Here is a 17,649-nt window from a genome sequence, read left to right on the forward strand (position 1 = left end):
TAGTAAACCCTCTGAAAAAATGGCTGCATTTACACCCAGCCAGTCCCAAACCACACACAGAGTAACATGGAAAACTTCGCTCACAAACTAACCCTGCTCAATTAAAGCATCCCCCTTTTAGCCGTCAACTGTCTTTAAAGATGTGGCAACGCTGGCCCTGTTTCAGGATGCCTGTGTAACTATTATGGGCGTGTTGTAAAGCCAGGGCCTGCTGACCACAGGGTTAAGTTGTCTTCCCAGCAGACAGCTTCTGAAAGGGATAATTTTGCCTCTTAACTCTTTGAGACCTCAACAAGGGGAAATGTTCTTTTTTTTTTTTTTTTTACTCCTCTCCCTTCTTCTAAGCTGTTGCCTCAGGATTTCTCCTGGGAGATGGGGATGAAAGGAGAAGCCACAAAGTCATTTTGTCTTTCCAAATAAGAGCAGTCCTTGGGAAAGATAGAAAAATCTCATATTTGACTCTGCTGACCTATCCCACTTTCATCTTCTGTGCTCAAAACTTTGCTTTTCTCGCCTCTCCTCTCTTTTTCATCTCATTTCTACACATCCCTTGTACAATGCAGACCAGAAATGGGCTGTAAGCAATATGGACCATGATGGGTCCTTCCGGCAGGCAGCTCTCTAACTGTGCAACTGAATATCAAATTTTATCACTGGCGGCCTGCTGGTGCTCAGCATGGAAAGATGGTTGGAGTAGCCATTTTCCTTAGGGATGCTATAATACTCTAAAAAGAAAGATTTACTGCATTTTGGTCCTGAGGAGCATCTGGTGTTATCATTAGTATAGATCCACCTTGATGAGCATTACAGGGTTCAGTTCCCAGCCCAAAAGAACTTATAGCTTAAATATCCAGTTCCAAACATTTCTTTATGCTATTAATGTTTCTTCATGAGTAGTTTGAGGCAAGGGAACAGTACAAAAACAGAGGATAAACTCAAGGTTTGAGGACCGTTTATGTGTTTTAGTTTGGAGGCTGGGTCGGGGAGTGTCTGCCTTCTTTCTTTTACATTCATTCATTTTTTTATTCTGTTTTCACTTAAAGCATCTGTATTTATGAAAGTTTTCTAAGGAGAATAATATATTAATATGTCTGGGTTTGAAAAACAGTTTTAGTGTACTAGACTGTGACGTGAAAATTACCCCACACTGTATAAACACTGAAGACCCTACATATTCTTCAGGTTTACTTTGTTTCCAGCTATGTAGAAAACTACAGCCACGCTCTGTCTAAGACTTCACGTACACAATCCATGCAGTGTTATATTATACCAAGAGGCATAGATATAAACTCGGTGCTTTTAATATTTTGAATAGGTCCTTTTAAGGTTGGAGAAATTTTTTGAGTGCACCTCTAACTGATGGAATCATTTCTGCAATAAGCCATAGGGTAGCCAATATATTTCTGGTTTATTGTGTAACATTACCAATTGCATACATTTGTGCTTTCAGCCGATATTGGCATAAAGAAAATATTTACTTGATTTCAGTTTTAAGACTCCCATCTCATCTAAATCCCCTTTTCCCTAAATCTACCACCCATTCACCAAGCGTGTGTTAGACCTCCAGGAAAGGTTGTACATACTTGAGTAATTGTACAATTAGAAATAAATTATTTCCAGGCATGACTCATGTTTTACTTAGGATAAGCATAAAATGTATAACTTGTTTTTTTCCAGACGGCTGAGGAAATTTTGCTATAATGCACCTTAATATTTTTAAAGTTTAGTCTTATTCTGTTTCTGGAAACAGGATTATCCTTTTCTGGGGGAAGGGAGGAAAAGAAAAAGCATAAGGGAAAAATGCGTAGGATACCTCCCAGTTCCTTGCAGGGCATTTCTATCTTGACTAATTAAGACATGTCTTAATCTCAATGACTGAATAGCAGCTCCACAAAGGAGAAAGGGAGGAAGGCAGCTAATCTTTCCCATGACTCACGCTCACACAGGCTCGTACTCCTGCACGCGGTGGCACTGAAGACAGAGGGGATGCTGCCCCTGCTCAGACATCAGCCCTTCTCCCACAGAGCTGAAGAATCAGGCGCTCCCGCAGCCGCTGACCGGAGCTGCCTCCCCCGTGGCCGGGGCAGGGGACGAGGCGCGTGGGGCTGGTGGCCCTGCTCCGGATGGCAAAGCCGCCCACTGGAACTGAGTCTGCCCCGGTCCAGCCCAGCGGGCAGAGGAGGGCGTCCCGTGGCGGGATACCCGAGCGCTACACCCAGGCGTGCACTGAACAGCTGCACATTCCTCCCTCTTTCTCAGGAAGCTAAAGCCATAGTTGGAATGAGTGCTGCCCTGAATTGCATTCATCTTCTTTTCTTTTTTTTTTTTTTTTTCATTGCAATTTAGTCGCCTCTGCCAGGGCAAAGACTTACAGGCAATGACTTCTTTATATTCTGTGAACTTTGGATGGGATTCAGCTCACTTAGCTCTAAAAGGCAAAAGTTAGCATCCTGTCTGAGCTCAGTCATTTTACTTGTCTCTGTAATTTACAGAGAGAGGTGACACTTCCAGAGGGTGACTCACCCCACCTATTGTAGGAATCTGTCTTAAAATAGGATTATTTATTGTCACTTTCTTTCTTGTGTCCTTCCCTGAGAGAGGACCTGGATGAGTATGGGTTAGGAGCTTGACTTCTAGACAGTTAAAGGTAAATGAGGTGAGCGTCCTTTGCATTTTATCATGCCACATATTTCTGGCAGCCCAACTACAAAGAGCTGCTGCCTCCCACTGTTTTGGGTTGCTTTTTCATTTCTTCATGTTCTGCTGCTCATTTGCTGTCCTTTTTTTCTGAGCCTGATGAGTCTTATTTCCCTGTGGGTCTTACTAAGGCACGCGCGTTTGCACTGTCTAAAACTGCTGCTGGCGTTAGAAGGGTGTGATAGCCAGCAGGTAACCAACAGCAAACACGACCACTCCACCGAACCCAGCAGTGAAGGACTAAGTGTAAAAGTTCTTCCCACTAGGCCACAAGACCGTATTTAAAAAAAGCACAGACAACACCTGAGTTTTCTGTACCATCTATTGTCAGAGCTCGTGATGCCTTTATTCCCCTCTTTGGTTACACACAATCTAGCCATGAAATTAATATGTGGGAAAATCTTCTACTGAAGCAATTAGGGGGCAACAACTGTGTGTATAGGAAAACAAACAGTGGTTTAAAATCATCATCATATAATTTGTTTCCCATGTAAAGAATCCAAAAACCTAATTCACAATTGGTTTAAACTCACTTTTGTATGTTGTATGGTTGGATTACAAAAGATGAGACAAAGATCTCACTTGCAGAACATAATGTGCTTTTCAGGTCATGATCTCTTTCATTAAATTGTTTTCAGTCTCTTTGTCTTCATAACTTTTACAGTGTATTTTTGTTTGGATTTAACTTTCAACTTCAGTGTTTTCAATTGTGATTTAAAATCATTAAATATTTATGTTCCTTTAATTTGTTAGAGATTCTTCTAAATCTGTTCCAGGAATTGGTATTGAGACATTTGTTTTTGCATTTGGCTTGCCAAGTAAAGCAATGAAATTTAATTTTTTTTTTTTTTTAAAGTATATTCAGAGTTTTGTTCTGTGAATGTGAATTAAAAAAAAAAATCTATGTGAGATTCAAAAGCATGTTATAGAAATATTTCACAGGTTTTCCTATTAAATGGCTATTTAGTTAACCGCATATGTAAGAAACCATACCGGAAGCATATTTATGTATTTATTCACGCTTAGACATCTAATCTTCAAAGTAGTCTTCCAGGCCCTGAGGTGTAATTGAATATTTTCTGTAGGTTCATTTTGAAATCTTAAATTTATAGAGCTTGATGCCTGCATCATTTCATTTTTCTGCTGACGCCATTCTCTAGTGTCAGAAAGGTTTAAAATGGAAGCAGCACTGTGGCTATTTTGACCCATAAATTTACTCTTCTGTCACAAAGGTGCACATTCAGCACCTAAACATAGCCCGTTTTGTCGCAAGCCTTTGCTGCGAACTTTTGAATCAAGGACCCTCTTTTTGTCCTGTGTGCACTGTACAGTTCATGGTGAAAATTCCTCAAGGCTAATATAAAGTAACAATCATAAAGAGGAGAAAGGCACAAAGATACATTAAAAGCTGATAATAGTGTTCCCCACGTATCGCCAGCGTGCTCTGTTTGCTCTACCATTTTACGCCATTCTTACTGCTTCCTAATGCAGCCTACTTGCTTATGGGGGACAAAGACTGTGTATTTTATTGCTGAAAGAATGTATTTTAGAGTCAAGGGTCTCTTTGCACTGTATTTGTATAGCCACTTCTGTTTAAAGAAAAACATCATCGATCCGAGTGCCCTCAGAAGAGCTCATCTATTGTAGCACATTGGGGAATGTCTTAAAAACCACTTCCCCAGGTATCTGGTTCACTTGTGCAAGATAGTGTTGTTGCCTGCTCTGCTGAAGTCAGGGACCCCTGGAATTAGTTTAGTTTCTGATCACAGTGCAAAATTTAAAGAAAAAAAAAAAAACAACCAAAAAAAACCCCCTAAAACAAAACCAAGAGCATCACTGGTGAGCAGGTAGAGCAGGACTGGAGATCATGGACGAGGGAGCTGAGGAAGACCAGGAAGGAAGGACGTGTGTTAAATTCTTGCCCCAATAAGCATGCATATAAGATGCAGGCAGAGACAGCCAAGTTTGCTTTGGAAGAGACCAGAAGCAATATAATGGCTTAGCGTGGCAAGGCATGCTGTAACATTTCTTGTTACGTTGATATAGCTGATCTGTTTTCATGCACAACAAGGAACTGTGTCCTTAAGACTGACCAGTCGGTTGTGGAGTTTGGTGTGCTAACTTGGGAATCCTAGCATGGCACTGTGTTGGAGTTGGTAGATATAGTCAGTAAGATTGTTACGACACAGATATGTAGGAAACTTTTAACTTGGGAAAACCATCAGTTATACTGAATTTTTAATCCCATGGATCAATAAAAGTTCTTTCGTTCCTTTGCAAGTTATCTCTAGTAAACAGCAGTGTATTTCTGTATTCATAACTGCTGCAAGTGTAATTAAATTAATTTAAATTCTACCATGTGATTTCAGGAAATCTACTTAGCTTGGTATCAGTGGCAAGAGCAGTAAGGCAGATTTTTGTAGGCAATATTTTGTACTGAGAGTTATCCTATTTTCAAACAGAGAATGATAGCCAGTACTGCATATTTTTGCAAATGGTAGTAAGATATAGACACAAAAATATCACACTAAGAGTAAATATTTCAGAATCTATGGTGGTTTTAGCTCAGAGTTAGTAAGAAACTTGCCACTACATGTCTATATAGTGATATTTTTATTTCACTGGAAGATGCAACATAAATGCAGATATTGAAGCAGAAATTTAGTAACAAGTATTAAGACTTTTCTTCGGATTTTTAAAACCTTTTTTTTTGGGGGGGGGGGGGAACTTCTAGGAGCAAAATTCATTGGAACTTTTCCCATCCCGGACACCTATAACCCAGATGATGACAAAATCTACTTCTTTTTCCGAGAAATATCACAAGATAGTGGCACATCTGACAAGACAATCCTTTCCCGAGTTGGGAGAGTTTGTAAGGTGAGGACTCTATCTTTCTATTTTATTTAAAGAAAAAAAAAAAAAAGAAGAAAAAAAATGTTTGGTTTGTTTCTGTGATAATCTGTTTTCTTCTTCAGATCAGAAGGAAATAGTGTTGTTATCCAATGGGTCATCACAGTAATTTTTCTGAACACAGACTACTAATGCCCCCTGAAATGTACTCATCTGAAAAATAGACTTGATACTGACTGCGTACCTCTTTTAAAAAAGCTAATATGCTTATAAATTACAGTCCTGTGTCTAAACGATAATGTGTTGACCTTCAGATATGCGTCAGTGACCTGCTTTGTTTCATAAGCTTTCAGCGAGGATTGACTTGTCGAAGTGTACACAGTAGCAAGGTATTTGGGTTTTTGTGGAAAGTGCCCACTGAATGGAGGGATACACAAACCCATCCCTTCAGCCCAGCTCAGTACATCAGTCCTGGGCATTACTGAGCGCTGGGGTCAGTCATTTGTTTCTGCACATTCCTGATAATCACTTGGGGTGAGGGGAGGATAAAAATGTATATAGTTTCAGAGCTACACCCACATCTGCCCAGAGATTTCCTTCCCTGGGAAGAAGTGCAGTCCTTGACCTGTTGACCAGGAGGAACCAGGCCACGGGTCCACCGCAGTGTAACAAGTTTCATTTGTTGGTGCCTGACCTCCTTTGAATGGTTACTCCCTTCACTTGCTGTTTCATTATGCTTGGGTTTGCCCCTTTTGAGAGATTTCTGCCCCTATAGTATTCATAACGCAGACTCAGCTTTTCATGAGCTTCAGTCTTTTTGAAGAAGCTTCTCTGTGAAGAGAAGAAACCTCCTCAAATTGTAACGAGAAGATAAGCCAATTCCTGCATATGAAGACAGCAGTCAGTGTAGAGTTTGCTTTTTAAGAGCCTGATGTTTTCGCTAAGGTCATCTTCCCACCACAGCAGAAGGACCTATTCACGTCTGTGTGAGACATTGTCTCTATCCACCCCTTTGTTCCATAATACTGTAGGAAGAGAAGCAGTCAGGGTTAGTGCTCCCATCCTGTCCTTAGGTCTGCAGTCAATCCAGGTACTCAGGAATCACCGGTAAAAGTCAGAAAAATGGGACTTTAAAGTTGTCGTCGTATTTATTAGTAAATATAAGCTTTGAGCAAATGTTTATCTCATGATGAACTAGATATCGGCAACATCACCACAGCAATCACACAAATAGGTATATTTCTGTGATATTTTGTTCAGAAGCTTTCAGTTGCTTGCCTTTTCTGAGCAATGTGACTCTGCTAGCAGTGAAAATTTTCTTCTTAAGAAGCTTGAAAATTAGTAAACAAAAAAAGCATTTGTGATTTGCAGTAAGATGTGTCTAGGAGAAGAGCACCCATTCAGCTAATGGCCATACACTAAAAAACAAAGAGTGGACATATGTGTATGACTATGTAAATCTACAACTGCTTTGCAGTCCAGCAGACTCCAAACTCCAATAGAGATTTTGGTGACCACAGCCATTTCACACTTCTGTCCTTGACCTAAAATGTTAAGAAAACAAAAAACTCATTCATAAATCAGTTCTCTAGTAGGGTTTTAGCCCGACGAAGGAATGGATAATCTTTAGTTGGGTATTTCACAGCAGCGTGATTAATAGCAGAATGGAAACGCAAACATATGTGATTTGCTGCTAGACATGGCATTTGCTGATTATGAGAAAGCACTTAATGCATTAGGAGAAATTGGTAGACAACATTTTCAAGCCGAGGCATATGAGAGATTATAGTGAACTAAGATGTATTAGCTAGAGATCTCCAGTATCCTTTACCTAAAGAAAAGAAGAGATAAGATATCATAATAAAAGCAAATGCATTGCAAGGAAATCCTAATGACCATGCGTAACTGTACCTCAAATGAGACTAAATTTGTAAAGTAATCATGTTAACAGGAAAAAATGTCTTGAATTTTATTTTTAATAGTCAAAGCAAAATAATGGAAACTGATAAGTAAGGTGATTATATTAATGTTAGTTTTGCACTGTCTTCTTCACTTCCTGATGGATACAGAATTCTCCTGAAAATTCAGACTCCTCTTTTTCTGTACATTTGTCTTGACTACCTGCAAATAAAAAAAAATATCATGCAAATTATTATAATTAAAATAGAATTATTATAGTATTTAATATAAATTAAAATATGCAAATAGACTCATCTGTTTATGGACTAAGATCCTCTGTATCTGTGCTCTGATATAAAACATCTGCTATGCTTAATTCTCTCTGACATGGGAACAATGTCTTTGGTTGCAACAGTTGATAACATAACAATTTCTACTTGCACTGTCTCATTAATGTGACCTGTGCTACCTAAAGTTAAGCCTTTGCCTTCTTTCCCTAGCAAGCAGAGAACGACAATAGATGGGAGAAGCCCAGCAACTTTTGAAAGCGTTTGCTTGCTGTAAACCTATTTTTTTCCTACTAGAACTCAATTGCTCTGTACCTCGCTATGCCTTAAGGGCTCCTGTACATTAGTGCCAGAGACACATGCTGAAATTAGAATAGGCTTTGTTTTTAATAAGGAGGTTAGTCAATGTAGCCTATTCTTTGGCTAATTTTCAATGGCTCAACAATATGGTCTCTCACTGATCCTCCCCCTTAGGGAAAATCTTCTCTGGAAAACATTCCCTTTTCCCAGCTACTTTCAGACCCAGATTACAATACTCTTGCTGGCAGCTCTTCGCCCAGAGTCAAACAGCTGTCACTTGTCCTGTTCATAAGACCATACTTACCATCTCGAAGCATGCGTTGTAATAACGCAGCCACTGTAGCACTAAATAGCACTAATTTGGATTTATGTCATCTGCATTCTGTATATCACTAGGGGATATCGGTATGAATTGGGAGGAAGTGCTTTCAACAGTCACTTTCAGAGCCAGTTGTGTAATTTATCATGGCAAACGGCATTTCCTATTTTTGCTTTGAGGGAGGAAGAAAAAGGATCATTGGCCTATCTGTAATACCTGACACCACTTATGGTATGTTCCTACTTACATAAAGTGTAATCTGTTGGGTTATTTGCTTTCTTTTCAAGTAAGGTCATAAGTAAAAAGGAAAAAAAACAATACTATTAAAGATTAGCCAGCAATGTTTATTGTTGTTTTTTTTTTTTTTTTTAAATACATACAGATACACATATGTATATTACATGATCATATAAACCTTAACTTCTTAAGAGCATGGACTCACGTATTTCTATTTCTAGAAACACAGGCATAAGCTTTCACAGCTACATTGTCTTCAAACCCACACTGCTGAACCAGTTTGCATCAGCTAAAGACACGACACAGTCATTACACATTGAGCCAGATTCTGAACAAAAATTGCAGCATCCATGCACTGTGCTCTCTACGGTAAAGTTACAAGTCAGCTACATTTTTGTATACATATCCACCACAAAATGATGAAAAAATTGTAATTCTGTTTAAGGACAACCTTAAAACTTATGCACAAATATAGCCCTAGAAAATAAATAAGGTGAGAAATGAAAATCCTAATTTACAGGAGTCCACAGAAAGGTTTTGAAGAGGGAGGAAGGTTGCTGGGGTTTTTGTTTGTTTGTTTTCTATATAGAAACACATTTTTTCATAGTTACAGCCTCATTCTATTGGAATGAAGTGGAAATTAGCCAAAAGCAGTAGTCTCTCTGCTGCAGTATGAAAATCCTGTTTATTATTACAGTGGTTTGCGTTTTCTGTGTTACAAGCTTCTCTTTAATGGTTTTGGTGATGTATTGCAAAAGTTACGGCGTGCAGTCTTAGAGACTTATTTCCGAGACCTCAACTGCCAAGAAATCAGACTTTGGGCCCCTGTTCAGTGTCCAGAAGCAGCCTTTGTTCTAGTGGGAACAAGTGAGCTCTTTGTCTTTTTATTTTCGGTATGTCATTCCACCCTCATATATACCACGCTGTACCTGGGGACGAGAATATAGCAATTAGGCACAGCCCTCTTGGTTAAACTGTACTTTCTATACACACTGGAATGTAATCATTTTAAGAGCTCCTGAGTCAAGAGCCCAGGACCCACCCTGCATTCCACCTTTGGGTAATGTGATTTATTTCCAAAGCCATGAACGTGAGCAGAGTTCAAGACTATGACCTTGCCTCCCGTCTGGTGCTTTAAGGCAATTTGTATTCCCGGAATGGCAGGAGGGAGCTATTCCTCCGTGACTCTGAGTCCAGGGTCTCTGGTGGGCTCTGCCGTGGGGCTGCTTGTGTGTAAAAGTTAGGAGGTGTTTTTCTTGTCCTGGAAACAGTCTAGCCATGCCTTTACTGTGACTGGGGATAACTGGGTCATTAACATTCTTTGTATTGCTATATTGTGTAATGCATCACCGTGTAGATAATTGATCTATCTCCAAAACCATGTGAGTTGTCCACATAGCGTAATGCTTTAGCGTTCAGACGTATTAGCTTGGGTCCCGGAAGCGAAATAGCCATGTTAACATGTTCTCAGCAGGGCTAATTAGTCTGGGCTCAGAGCCATGCTTGTGCAGCTATCCTGCTTCCAGTTCTGGAGGCAACTCATTCCAGACGAGATTTAACTTACCATGTATGACATGCTTACATACTTTCTTTGTCACCATATTGCTTAACCCCAATGCTAGCTATGGGTAAAGTTTTTGGGTTTTTTTGGTTGTTTGGGTTTTTCTGTCTGTTTGTTATTGTTCTATTTATTTATTTATTTAAATTTTCAGTTATAACGATTAAAACCACTTTGAAACTGTCATTCTCAGACAAACTTTGGCCCTCATTTGCCCATTGACCATCTTTGCAGCAGTGAGTCCTTCATCAGCCAACTTCTCTTGGACTTCTGAATTTGATATTTGAATATTATGTGCCAGTTGAAAGTTTTCAAATTATGGAGAAAAGCAGATGCTTATCAAGATGATTTCATTTTAAGGACTGATGTGTTGGAGAGAGGTCAATTCCATATAGTATCTGCTTCTGACTGTGATGAACTAAGAGATATAACATCAGGCTTTGTCAGGTCTTCTGGTCCAACTTTCCTTATTGGCAAGGGTACAGGCGTGAGTATAGGAAGTTTTGTATATTTTTGTCCCTCATGGGTGTGTTTCAACAATGAAATTGGTGGGGTTTTTGAGGGGGGAAATCACGATTTGCAAATGAAGAAAAAATATGTAAGTTATGCTTATGTATAAAGAGGTGTGACTGAATTTTACTGAGCCTCTGGGAAAATGAAAAAGAAATTCTAGTGTCAAGATAGAGCTTTAAAAACTGGATTGTGGAAATGCAGCTGCAAAACTTCTGAAGCAAGCTCTGGAAATCATCCTAGTTACCAGAGAGACTCATTGCAGAAGACACTGTCGGTAACCCACTGGCTTGGAAGTGGGAAGCCTGCAGAGTTAACTGGAGTGGAGTTCCTAAGTCTAATCCAAAGCCTCTGACTTCAGAGTGCTTTGATTCAGATGTTCAAATATCTCTAAGAGCAGCAAAAAATTACTTTGTGATTTTGCAGATTTTCTTATGTGATACAATTAGCTTCCTGGGTGGTTTTTTTTTGTTTGTTTGTTTTTTGTTTTGTGGTTGTTTTTTTTTTCTTCCCTAACAGTACATTTAACATGAAAATGTACCACAGTTTACAGTTCAGGCTTTGCTGTTGTTGATTGAGTACATTGTTGTAAATGCAGATGTTTCAGCATGCTAAATTCTAAAGGACTTTGTAAGATGTTGACCTACCTTTGGTTTTTGGTCTCATGCTTTTCCACCTCTCAACCTGTGGTTGTCAATACTGTGGTCACACTGTCCCACACTAGTGAATTTAGGTACTTGTATGTATCCAAGTGAGGAAAGTAACTATCATCAGGTGTTCACTTCAACAAATAAAGGAAGATTAATATTTTTTAGAGGAAGACTCCTTCCATCTTCAACCCAAATCAGTCTTTGAAGGACATATTTTCTACTGACTATAAAGGGAGATTTGCCCTCCTGGGTCCCTGGAATGTGAAATTCAAGACAATCTTAAGAATGTGAAATTGTGAATGACAAATTCAGGTCTATTTGTTCAGAAAGAAACCAGCCTATCCTGGTGCTACATCTCACACTGCTTCAGTTTCACAGTGCTCTCAATGCATTCAAACGGTATGAAATCTGATCTCCTATTTGACATTAATTGCACGATCCATCTAGTCACTTGACTTGCCTGTAGCTTCATGATTAAGAATGCCACATTTCATAACCTGAAGGTTTTATTCCTTGGGGTTTTTTTTCTGTCTTTTTATATCCTTTTTATGGATCTCTATCATGTAATTTATATTGGTATCAACAAAAGTTTAGATAAAAGACAAGCAAGTCAAACACACTGGAATAAACCATGAACAGATTATACTCAAAACTTAAGGTAGAATTTCCTGAGAATTCCGTAACATATTTTATTAGTTCAGCCATTGCCCTTTGTTCACTTCAAATTTCCATTGAAGTTGGAGTCAACAGCCTAATGACGGATGCAGTAGAGTACATCTACTTTGTGACAGCCTTTGAGCAGTTTTGGGGAAAGTTCTTAATACTAGCTAACGTGTTGGGGGTAATCTTAGCAGGAATGCTCAATGGCCTTGTGATAAAATGGTGCTTAATTTTATTATTTCATCTGTCCCAAAGCACATGCAAAGTTGCTGTTGTCATTTCCCTGTCTTTACCTGAGCCTGTTAGTTTTTGGTTTTTTTCATGTTATGCTTAGTAACAGTCCAGAATTTTACTTGCTGTATAGTTAGATTTTCCAGTTTGGATCCCATCCAAAGTTAATTCAGTAGAAACCTCTGGGTGTGATGTTTACACACTTTCCAAAATAAAAATCAACATTTTCTGTAGTGAATCAAACAGTTATGCATGTTTAATATGAGTACATTGCCATTCTGAATGAAATAACAACAAATTTGTCTGAGGAGCAGGAACTCAAAGCTAAAACTGTCTCTCACTCATAGTTCAGAGAGAGGGCTTTTCCACAGTAGATGTGGTCTACAGTCTTGTAGTCTTTGCTATGGTTGTGATAAAGACCCTCTTTCCCACTGTCTTAATGCATAGAAATACGTGACTGCCCAGAGTGGCATCTTTACTCATAGGTCTCATGTCAGCTTTCCAATGACACTGGGTCATCTTGCCATACATTCAGCTACTTGAGCTTCATTCTGGTTTCATGCCAAAGGCTTCCCTGGTTCAGTCCTGCTGGGCATTAACTCATTTCAGCCAAGGAAGCCAAAAGCAGGTTCGACACTAGCCACGGCACTCCTGCATGCTGATGACTATAGATATGTGTGTCCTTCTTGCCTAATCCTGCTGTCTAGTTAGGCAAGGGCATGGGTTGAGACAAATGTTTAGCTTTTCTGTTTGGGTTTTTTTTTTTTTTTTTTTTTTTTTTTTTTGAGATCTATATTTAGCCCTGGATGTGCAATCAACTTTGGACGTGCATAGAGCTCAGTGAATGATTTGTTCCACAACCTATAATCTTAGTTTGTAGAAGATATTATTTAACCTCTCCAATTCTTTTTGCAACAAGCAGTGTGGTTTACATTGAGGGAATGAAGCCAGCCAGTACAGAGCAGTGACAGGTTATGAGATCAGTAAATATACCGCACTAATGATGAGGACCCTGTAGTCTTAGTGCCTGACACGATGATTCTGTCTCGGGATGGGGAAAATAAGCAGGGAGTCAGGACAAGCCGTGCATTCATTTCTGGACTGTGATGGACGATGATTTCAGAAATGTGTTCAGAAATGACAAGTCCAAGGGACCAAAAAGCAGTCTGGGGTTTTGCACATCTATACTCTAGACTATGAGTTTTCTGTTTCAAGTTGTGATGGTATCAAGCTCTCAAGAAAGATGTGAAAAATGATCGTAGGAGGATTGACTGAAAACAGGTTTGCCTAGGTGAAAGCTTAATGTTCAAACCACACAACTCTAGAGGAACTTCTGATTACACTTTTTGAGGAGATAAAGGGTGTGCAGCCTGCACTCTGATGGTCTGAGGAGCACTGTAGAGATACCAGGCTGATGCATCACCCCGGAAATCAGGAGGGCTGATTTTATTCCAGGCTTTCTTGTTCAGGTGATGTGTGACTCTGCACAGTTCCTATCAGATCTGTGCATCTTTGCGCCTTTAGTTCTGTTGCCTAATTATGTGCAAATGTAAATGTGCTAGAGACCTTACAAGACGCAGTTCGTAGACCAAAGAATTTATAAAGGATGTCACTGAGTAAGCACTTGGTACATGAGGCTGTCTCACTCAAATCCTCATCTTTGGATCAACCACTTCGAGCAGCAGTGGTATTCTACACTAGCAATATCCTCAGTGTCTAGAGGGGTTGGTGCTGTCTTATATGAAACAACATACAACCTTATAAACAGAAACTTTCCCTATGGAAGGTTCTATAATCTCATAGAAACAGCAGAATTACTAAACAGTCACCACTCTCACTGTCAGATGAGGACTGCAGGCACAGAGGTGAACTAACTTTCCCAAGTTTACTCAAGGTATCCATAGCAGAGCAGTCAAAGATCTAAAATTGCATGTGCCTCTTTTCTCTTGTTTATATTGCAAGTGTATTTTTATTCTCTCTCAAGTCACACTTCATGTGTTGCTTGATGTTTTTGGATCTGACCCATAGCCTGCTGAAATCGTGGGAGGAATCTTTCATCTGACATCAGTATGGTTTGGACAAGAAATTTTGAACCTGAATTCCTGAAAGAGGAAATCTTACTTTCCTGTGTTAGCTCAGTACAGAGCTGGGTTGGGCTAGAAAATGCAAAGTAAAATGAATTAATTAAAAAAGAATTATGAATTTTAAGACAGAAGTCCAAAGAAGATTGTTGGCTGTTTTTCCATTTATAAAGTCTGCTCGAAGGTTGTTTTTTTGGGTTTTGGGGTTTTTTTTCCCTTTTTTTTTTTTCCCCATGATGTAAGACTTTGCTGCAGGGGATGCCATTTGTTTCTGGTGGTTTTGTAACATAGCTAGGCTTCACACAAGAGAAAGGCTCCAGGGCCTTTTGCAGTTTCAGCACTTTTCCCCTCTGTTCTCCAGCATTTCCTTTTATTCAAGCCAGGAATTCACTTTGGATGGTCCTTCTGCACATCTTGCCACTGGCTCTAATTAATAACCTGCTTCTAGAAATTCCAATCATAGTCTTTTTTTTTTTTTTTTTTTAAATTATTATTATTATTATTTAAGAGGCTGTTCAGGATAATTACTGTCTTTAAAGTTTTATGAATCACAGTGTTTGACATCTTTGATGTTGATTGATTTTCAGAAAACTGCACTTTTTGTTCTAATGTTCAATTTGTCACCGTTACTTACAAACAAATAAAAGATTTAAAACCTCAAAGATGCAGACATTCTTTAGATTTGTTGCCATCTGTTTTCCTGCCTATTAGATTCCAAGACTAACATTTGTGCATTTCAATGAAGCTACATTTATACAATATATAAGATACAATAGAAAAGAAAATAAATACAACAGAAAGTCTTTAATATAAGTTGATTTTTAAATCACTTGTTCATAGAGCAATATTTATTCTGATGGATTTTATTTTCATGATAAACTTATCTTTAGCTAGAGGGTTTGAAAAAAACTGTTGTTTTGCTGAGTTATACATAAATTGCAGATCAGAAAACTGAGTTTTCCATGGAAGTGTCCCAAGAAAGGCGTATGATATGACCTTAATTTACTTCAAAAATTTTACATTGTGGCATTTGAACAGCATTCCTCCTGGATGCCAGAAAGCCATACACTTACCTGTGCTCACTAAGTTGTACATCAGATATTTGAATTCTTAATGTAGTTTGGTAGAAACTTGATTTCTCACTCCAACAAATTATGTTTTAGAACCAGCTCATTGAAGAGGGTTGAAATTTTGGGATTTCTGTAGAATAAATGTTTGTCTCACTGATTAAAATAATATTGGATTACTTCCCCATGCATCTAGATAATTTCTGTGTTTAAATCTTTGTGGTATTTTTTGGTAACATTTCCTCAACAGGTGACAGATTGAATTGACCACCTTCTAGCTGGCAATTATCTAAATCTCTAACTCAGGCAAACACAAGTAACTAAGATTTTCCAGGCACTTCTTTCTGTTAAAAACAAGGTATTTCAGGCGGAAGTGTTGGTATCTGTTGCAGCTTGTGAGATTACAAAGCAGTAAGTGCTAATTAAGCCTTTATTTATATTCAAAAAGAAATATGCAGTCCTAATTGCCTTCATCTGTACTGTAACAAAGTTTATAGTAAACACTGCTAATCCAGTGTGCTTAGAAGTGATATTTTGGGAGATAAGATTTCAGATACTGGTGGCTGCTCATCTGTTGCAAGTAGATTAGCCATATTTCTGGAATGAAAGGCTTGCTCATTCTGCCTTCCCTTTCTCTCAGCACTTAAATTTATCTTGTCTTCTTATCTCATCTGCCTGGAATATTTAGCGTTCTTTCTCTTCAGTACCAGAATCTCTCGTCCAAAATAATTTCAGTGCATCCGGTTTACCACACATTTCCAGTAGGGTTGAGGCAAATCCTTGGTTGGTGTAAATCAGTCCAGTGGTCTTCTTAGAGTTCTGTAACGTTGTGTTGAATCCTTATTTCTGTTCACCTACGCACTGACTGGCCGTTGCTTTGGTGATTTTCTCTCTCCCATCCATTTTTAATAATCCACTCACTACCCAGCCTGTACATCGTATTATATTAATGTCATGCTCTACGTCCAGCTCCCAGCTTTTGAGCACATCAGTGATTCATTGTAGACCGATACTATTAAATAATCTTTTCCATACAAGAGACCACCTTCTTTCTGTAACAACCCAGTCTCAAAAAGATTTTTGGCCAGTATGTCCTTTGTCCAGTCTCTCAGGGGCCAGTAATCATGAACTATGACGGTTCAAGGAATCTGCAACACAGCAGGCAGGTATCAAGCAAAGCTGATGAGTTCATGCCAACATGGTCTGAAAGAAAGGAAAATAATTGCATGTTCTCCACCACGTGAAGCCTCAAGAAGTGTCAAAGATGGACCTAATCTGCACCAAAACATAGTGTTAGGAAGGAAGGTGTGCACTTTCTTTAAAAAATAAAGATTTCCAGAGCTTCATAAGACAGCTACTGCTTAAGAGCCTAGGAGCAAAGACGTACCTACACTATTAATAGTTTTGAGAAACTCCTTGCCCTGAGCTGAGCTCATTCTACCTGTAGATAAAATTAGCACAGCGTTTGTCAATTCCTGCACTTTCTCAGTCAGTGAAACCTGGACACATATTAAGAAAACAAAGACTCTGCGTTATTCAGAGATGACATAAAGAGTTGAAGAGTACTATATGGCTGCTAAGCAAAAAAAAAAAAAAAACAAAAAAAAAAAAAAAAAAAAAAAACAAAACAGACACCCCCCAAAAAAAACCCAATCCAAAACTACAAAAACATCCTCCTAATAAAATGTACCTCTTGTTTCATTCAGCCATGGCAGTAGGAAGAAGCCTGTTGGAGGATATGTCAGCATATTATCTGTGCAACTGCCTACATCAGTGAAAGGTTTTTCAGTCTCTCCATTTCTGCATCATAAATTTGTTACTCTCTGGTTTCAGAAGGTTTTGGTAGATCATAGAGTGCTGGCTGGTCATCGAATTCCCCTCGCGCCTTTATAAACTGTACAGTGCTATTGGCAACCTTTGTATATGTAAGGCACACCTAGTGAATGTCTGTTCTAATGCCTCTTAAATTCAAGTAACATGGTTAACATTGTGTCCTGGCTTGAGAGAGAGGAAATATGGATACATCTTAAATCCAGTGGAATCTTTTACTTTAAAGCACACAGCCCTCGCTAAGACAGCTGCCTTTGAGCACAGTATTTGGTTCACGCTGCTCTTTAGGAACTCAGTGCAACTACTGATATATCTAAAATAAGCATTTGTGAAAATTCTGTGTTGGATCATGACTTAAGGGTGGTAAAACACAAGTACGTATTTTCCCATCTCTTGAAGAAGCTGAATGCCTGCGATGACAGAAGCAGGAGCTAGACAAAGGTGATTTTTTTCCTTTCCAGCCCCATCACATC

The 17,649-nt window shown here is 38.9% G+C and overlaps 1 protein-coding gene across 3 annotated transcripts in view; it reads left to right on the plus strand.

Moving 5' to 3' along the window:
* SEMA3D (semaphorin 3D) overlaps positions 1-17,649 on the plus strand; it is a 146,218-nt gene that overhangs the window by 89,335 nt on the left and 39,234 nt on the right. For all 3 annotated transcript variants that reach the window (XM_075771100.1, XM_075770948.1, XM_075771021.1), the window contains one exon: positions 5,432-5,574. In XM_075771100.1, coding sequence (XP_075627215.1) covers positions 5,432-5,574 — 143 coding nt within the window. The remainder of the gene's footprint in view (positions 1-5,431; positions 5,575-17,649) is intronic.

The sequence above is a fragment of the Balearica regulorum genome, chromosome 1, assembly GCF_011004875.1.
Source record: "Balearica regulorum gibbericeps isolate bBalReg1 chromosome 1, bBalReg1.pri, whole genome shotgun sequence".
NCBI lineage: Eukaryota > Metazoa > Chordata > Aves > Gruiformes > Gruidae > Balearica > Balearica regulorum.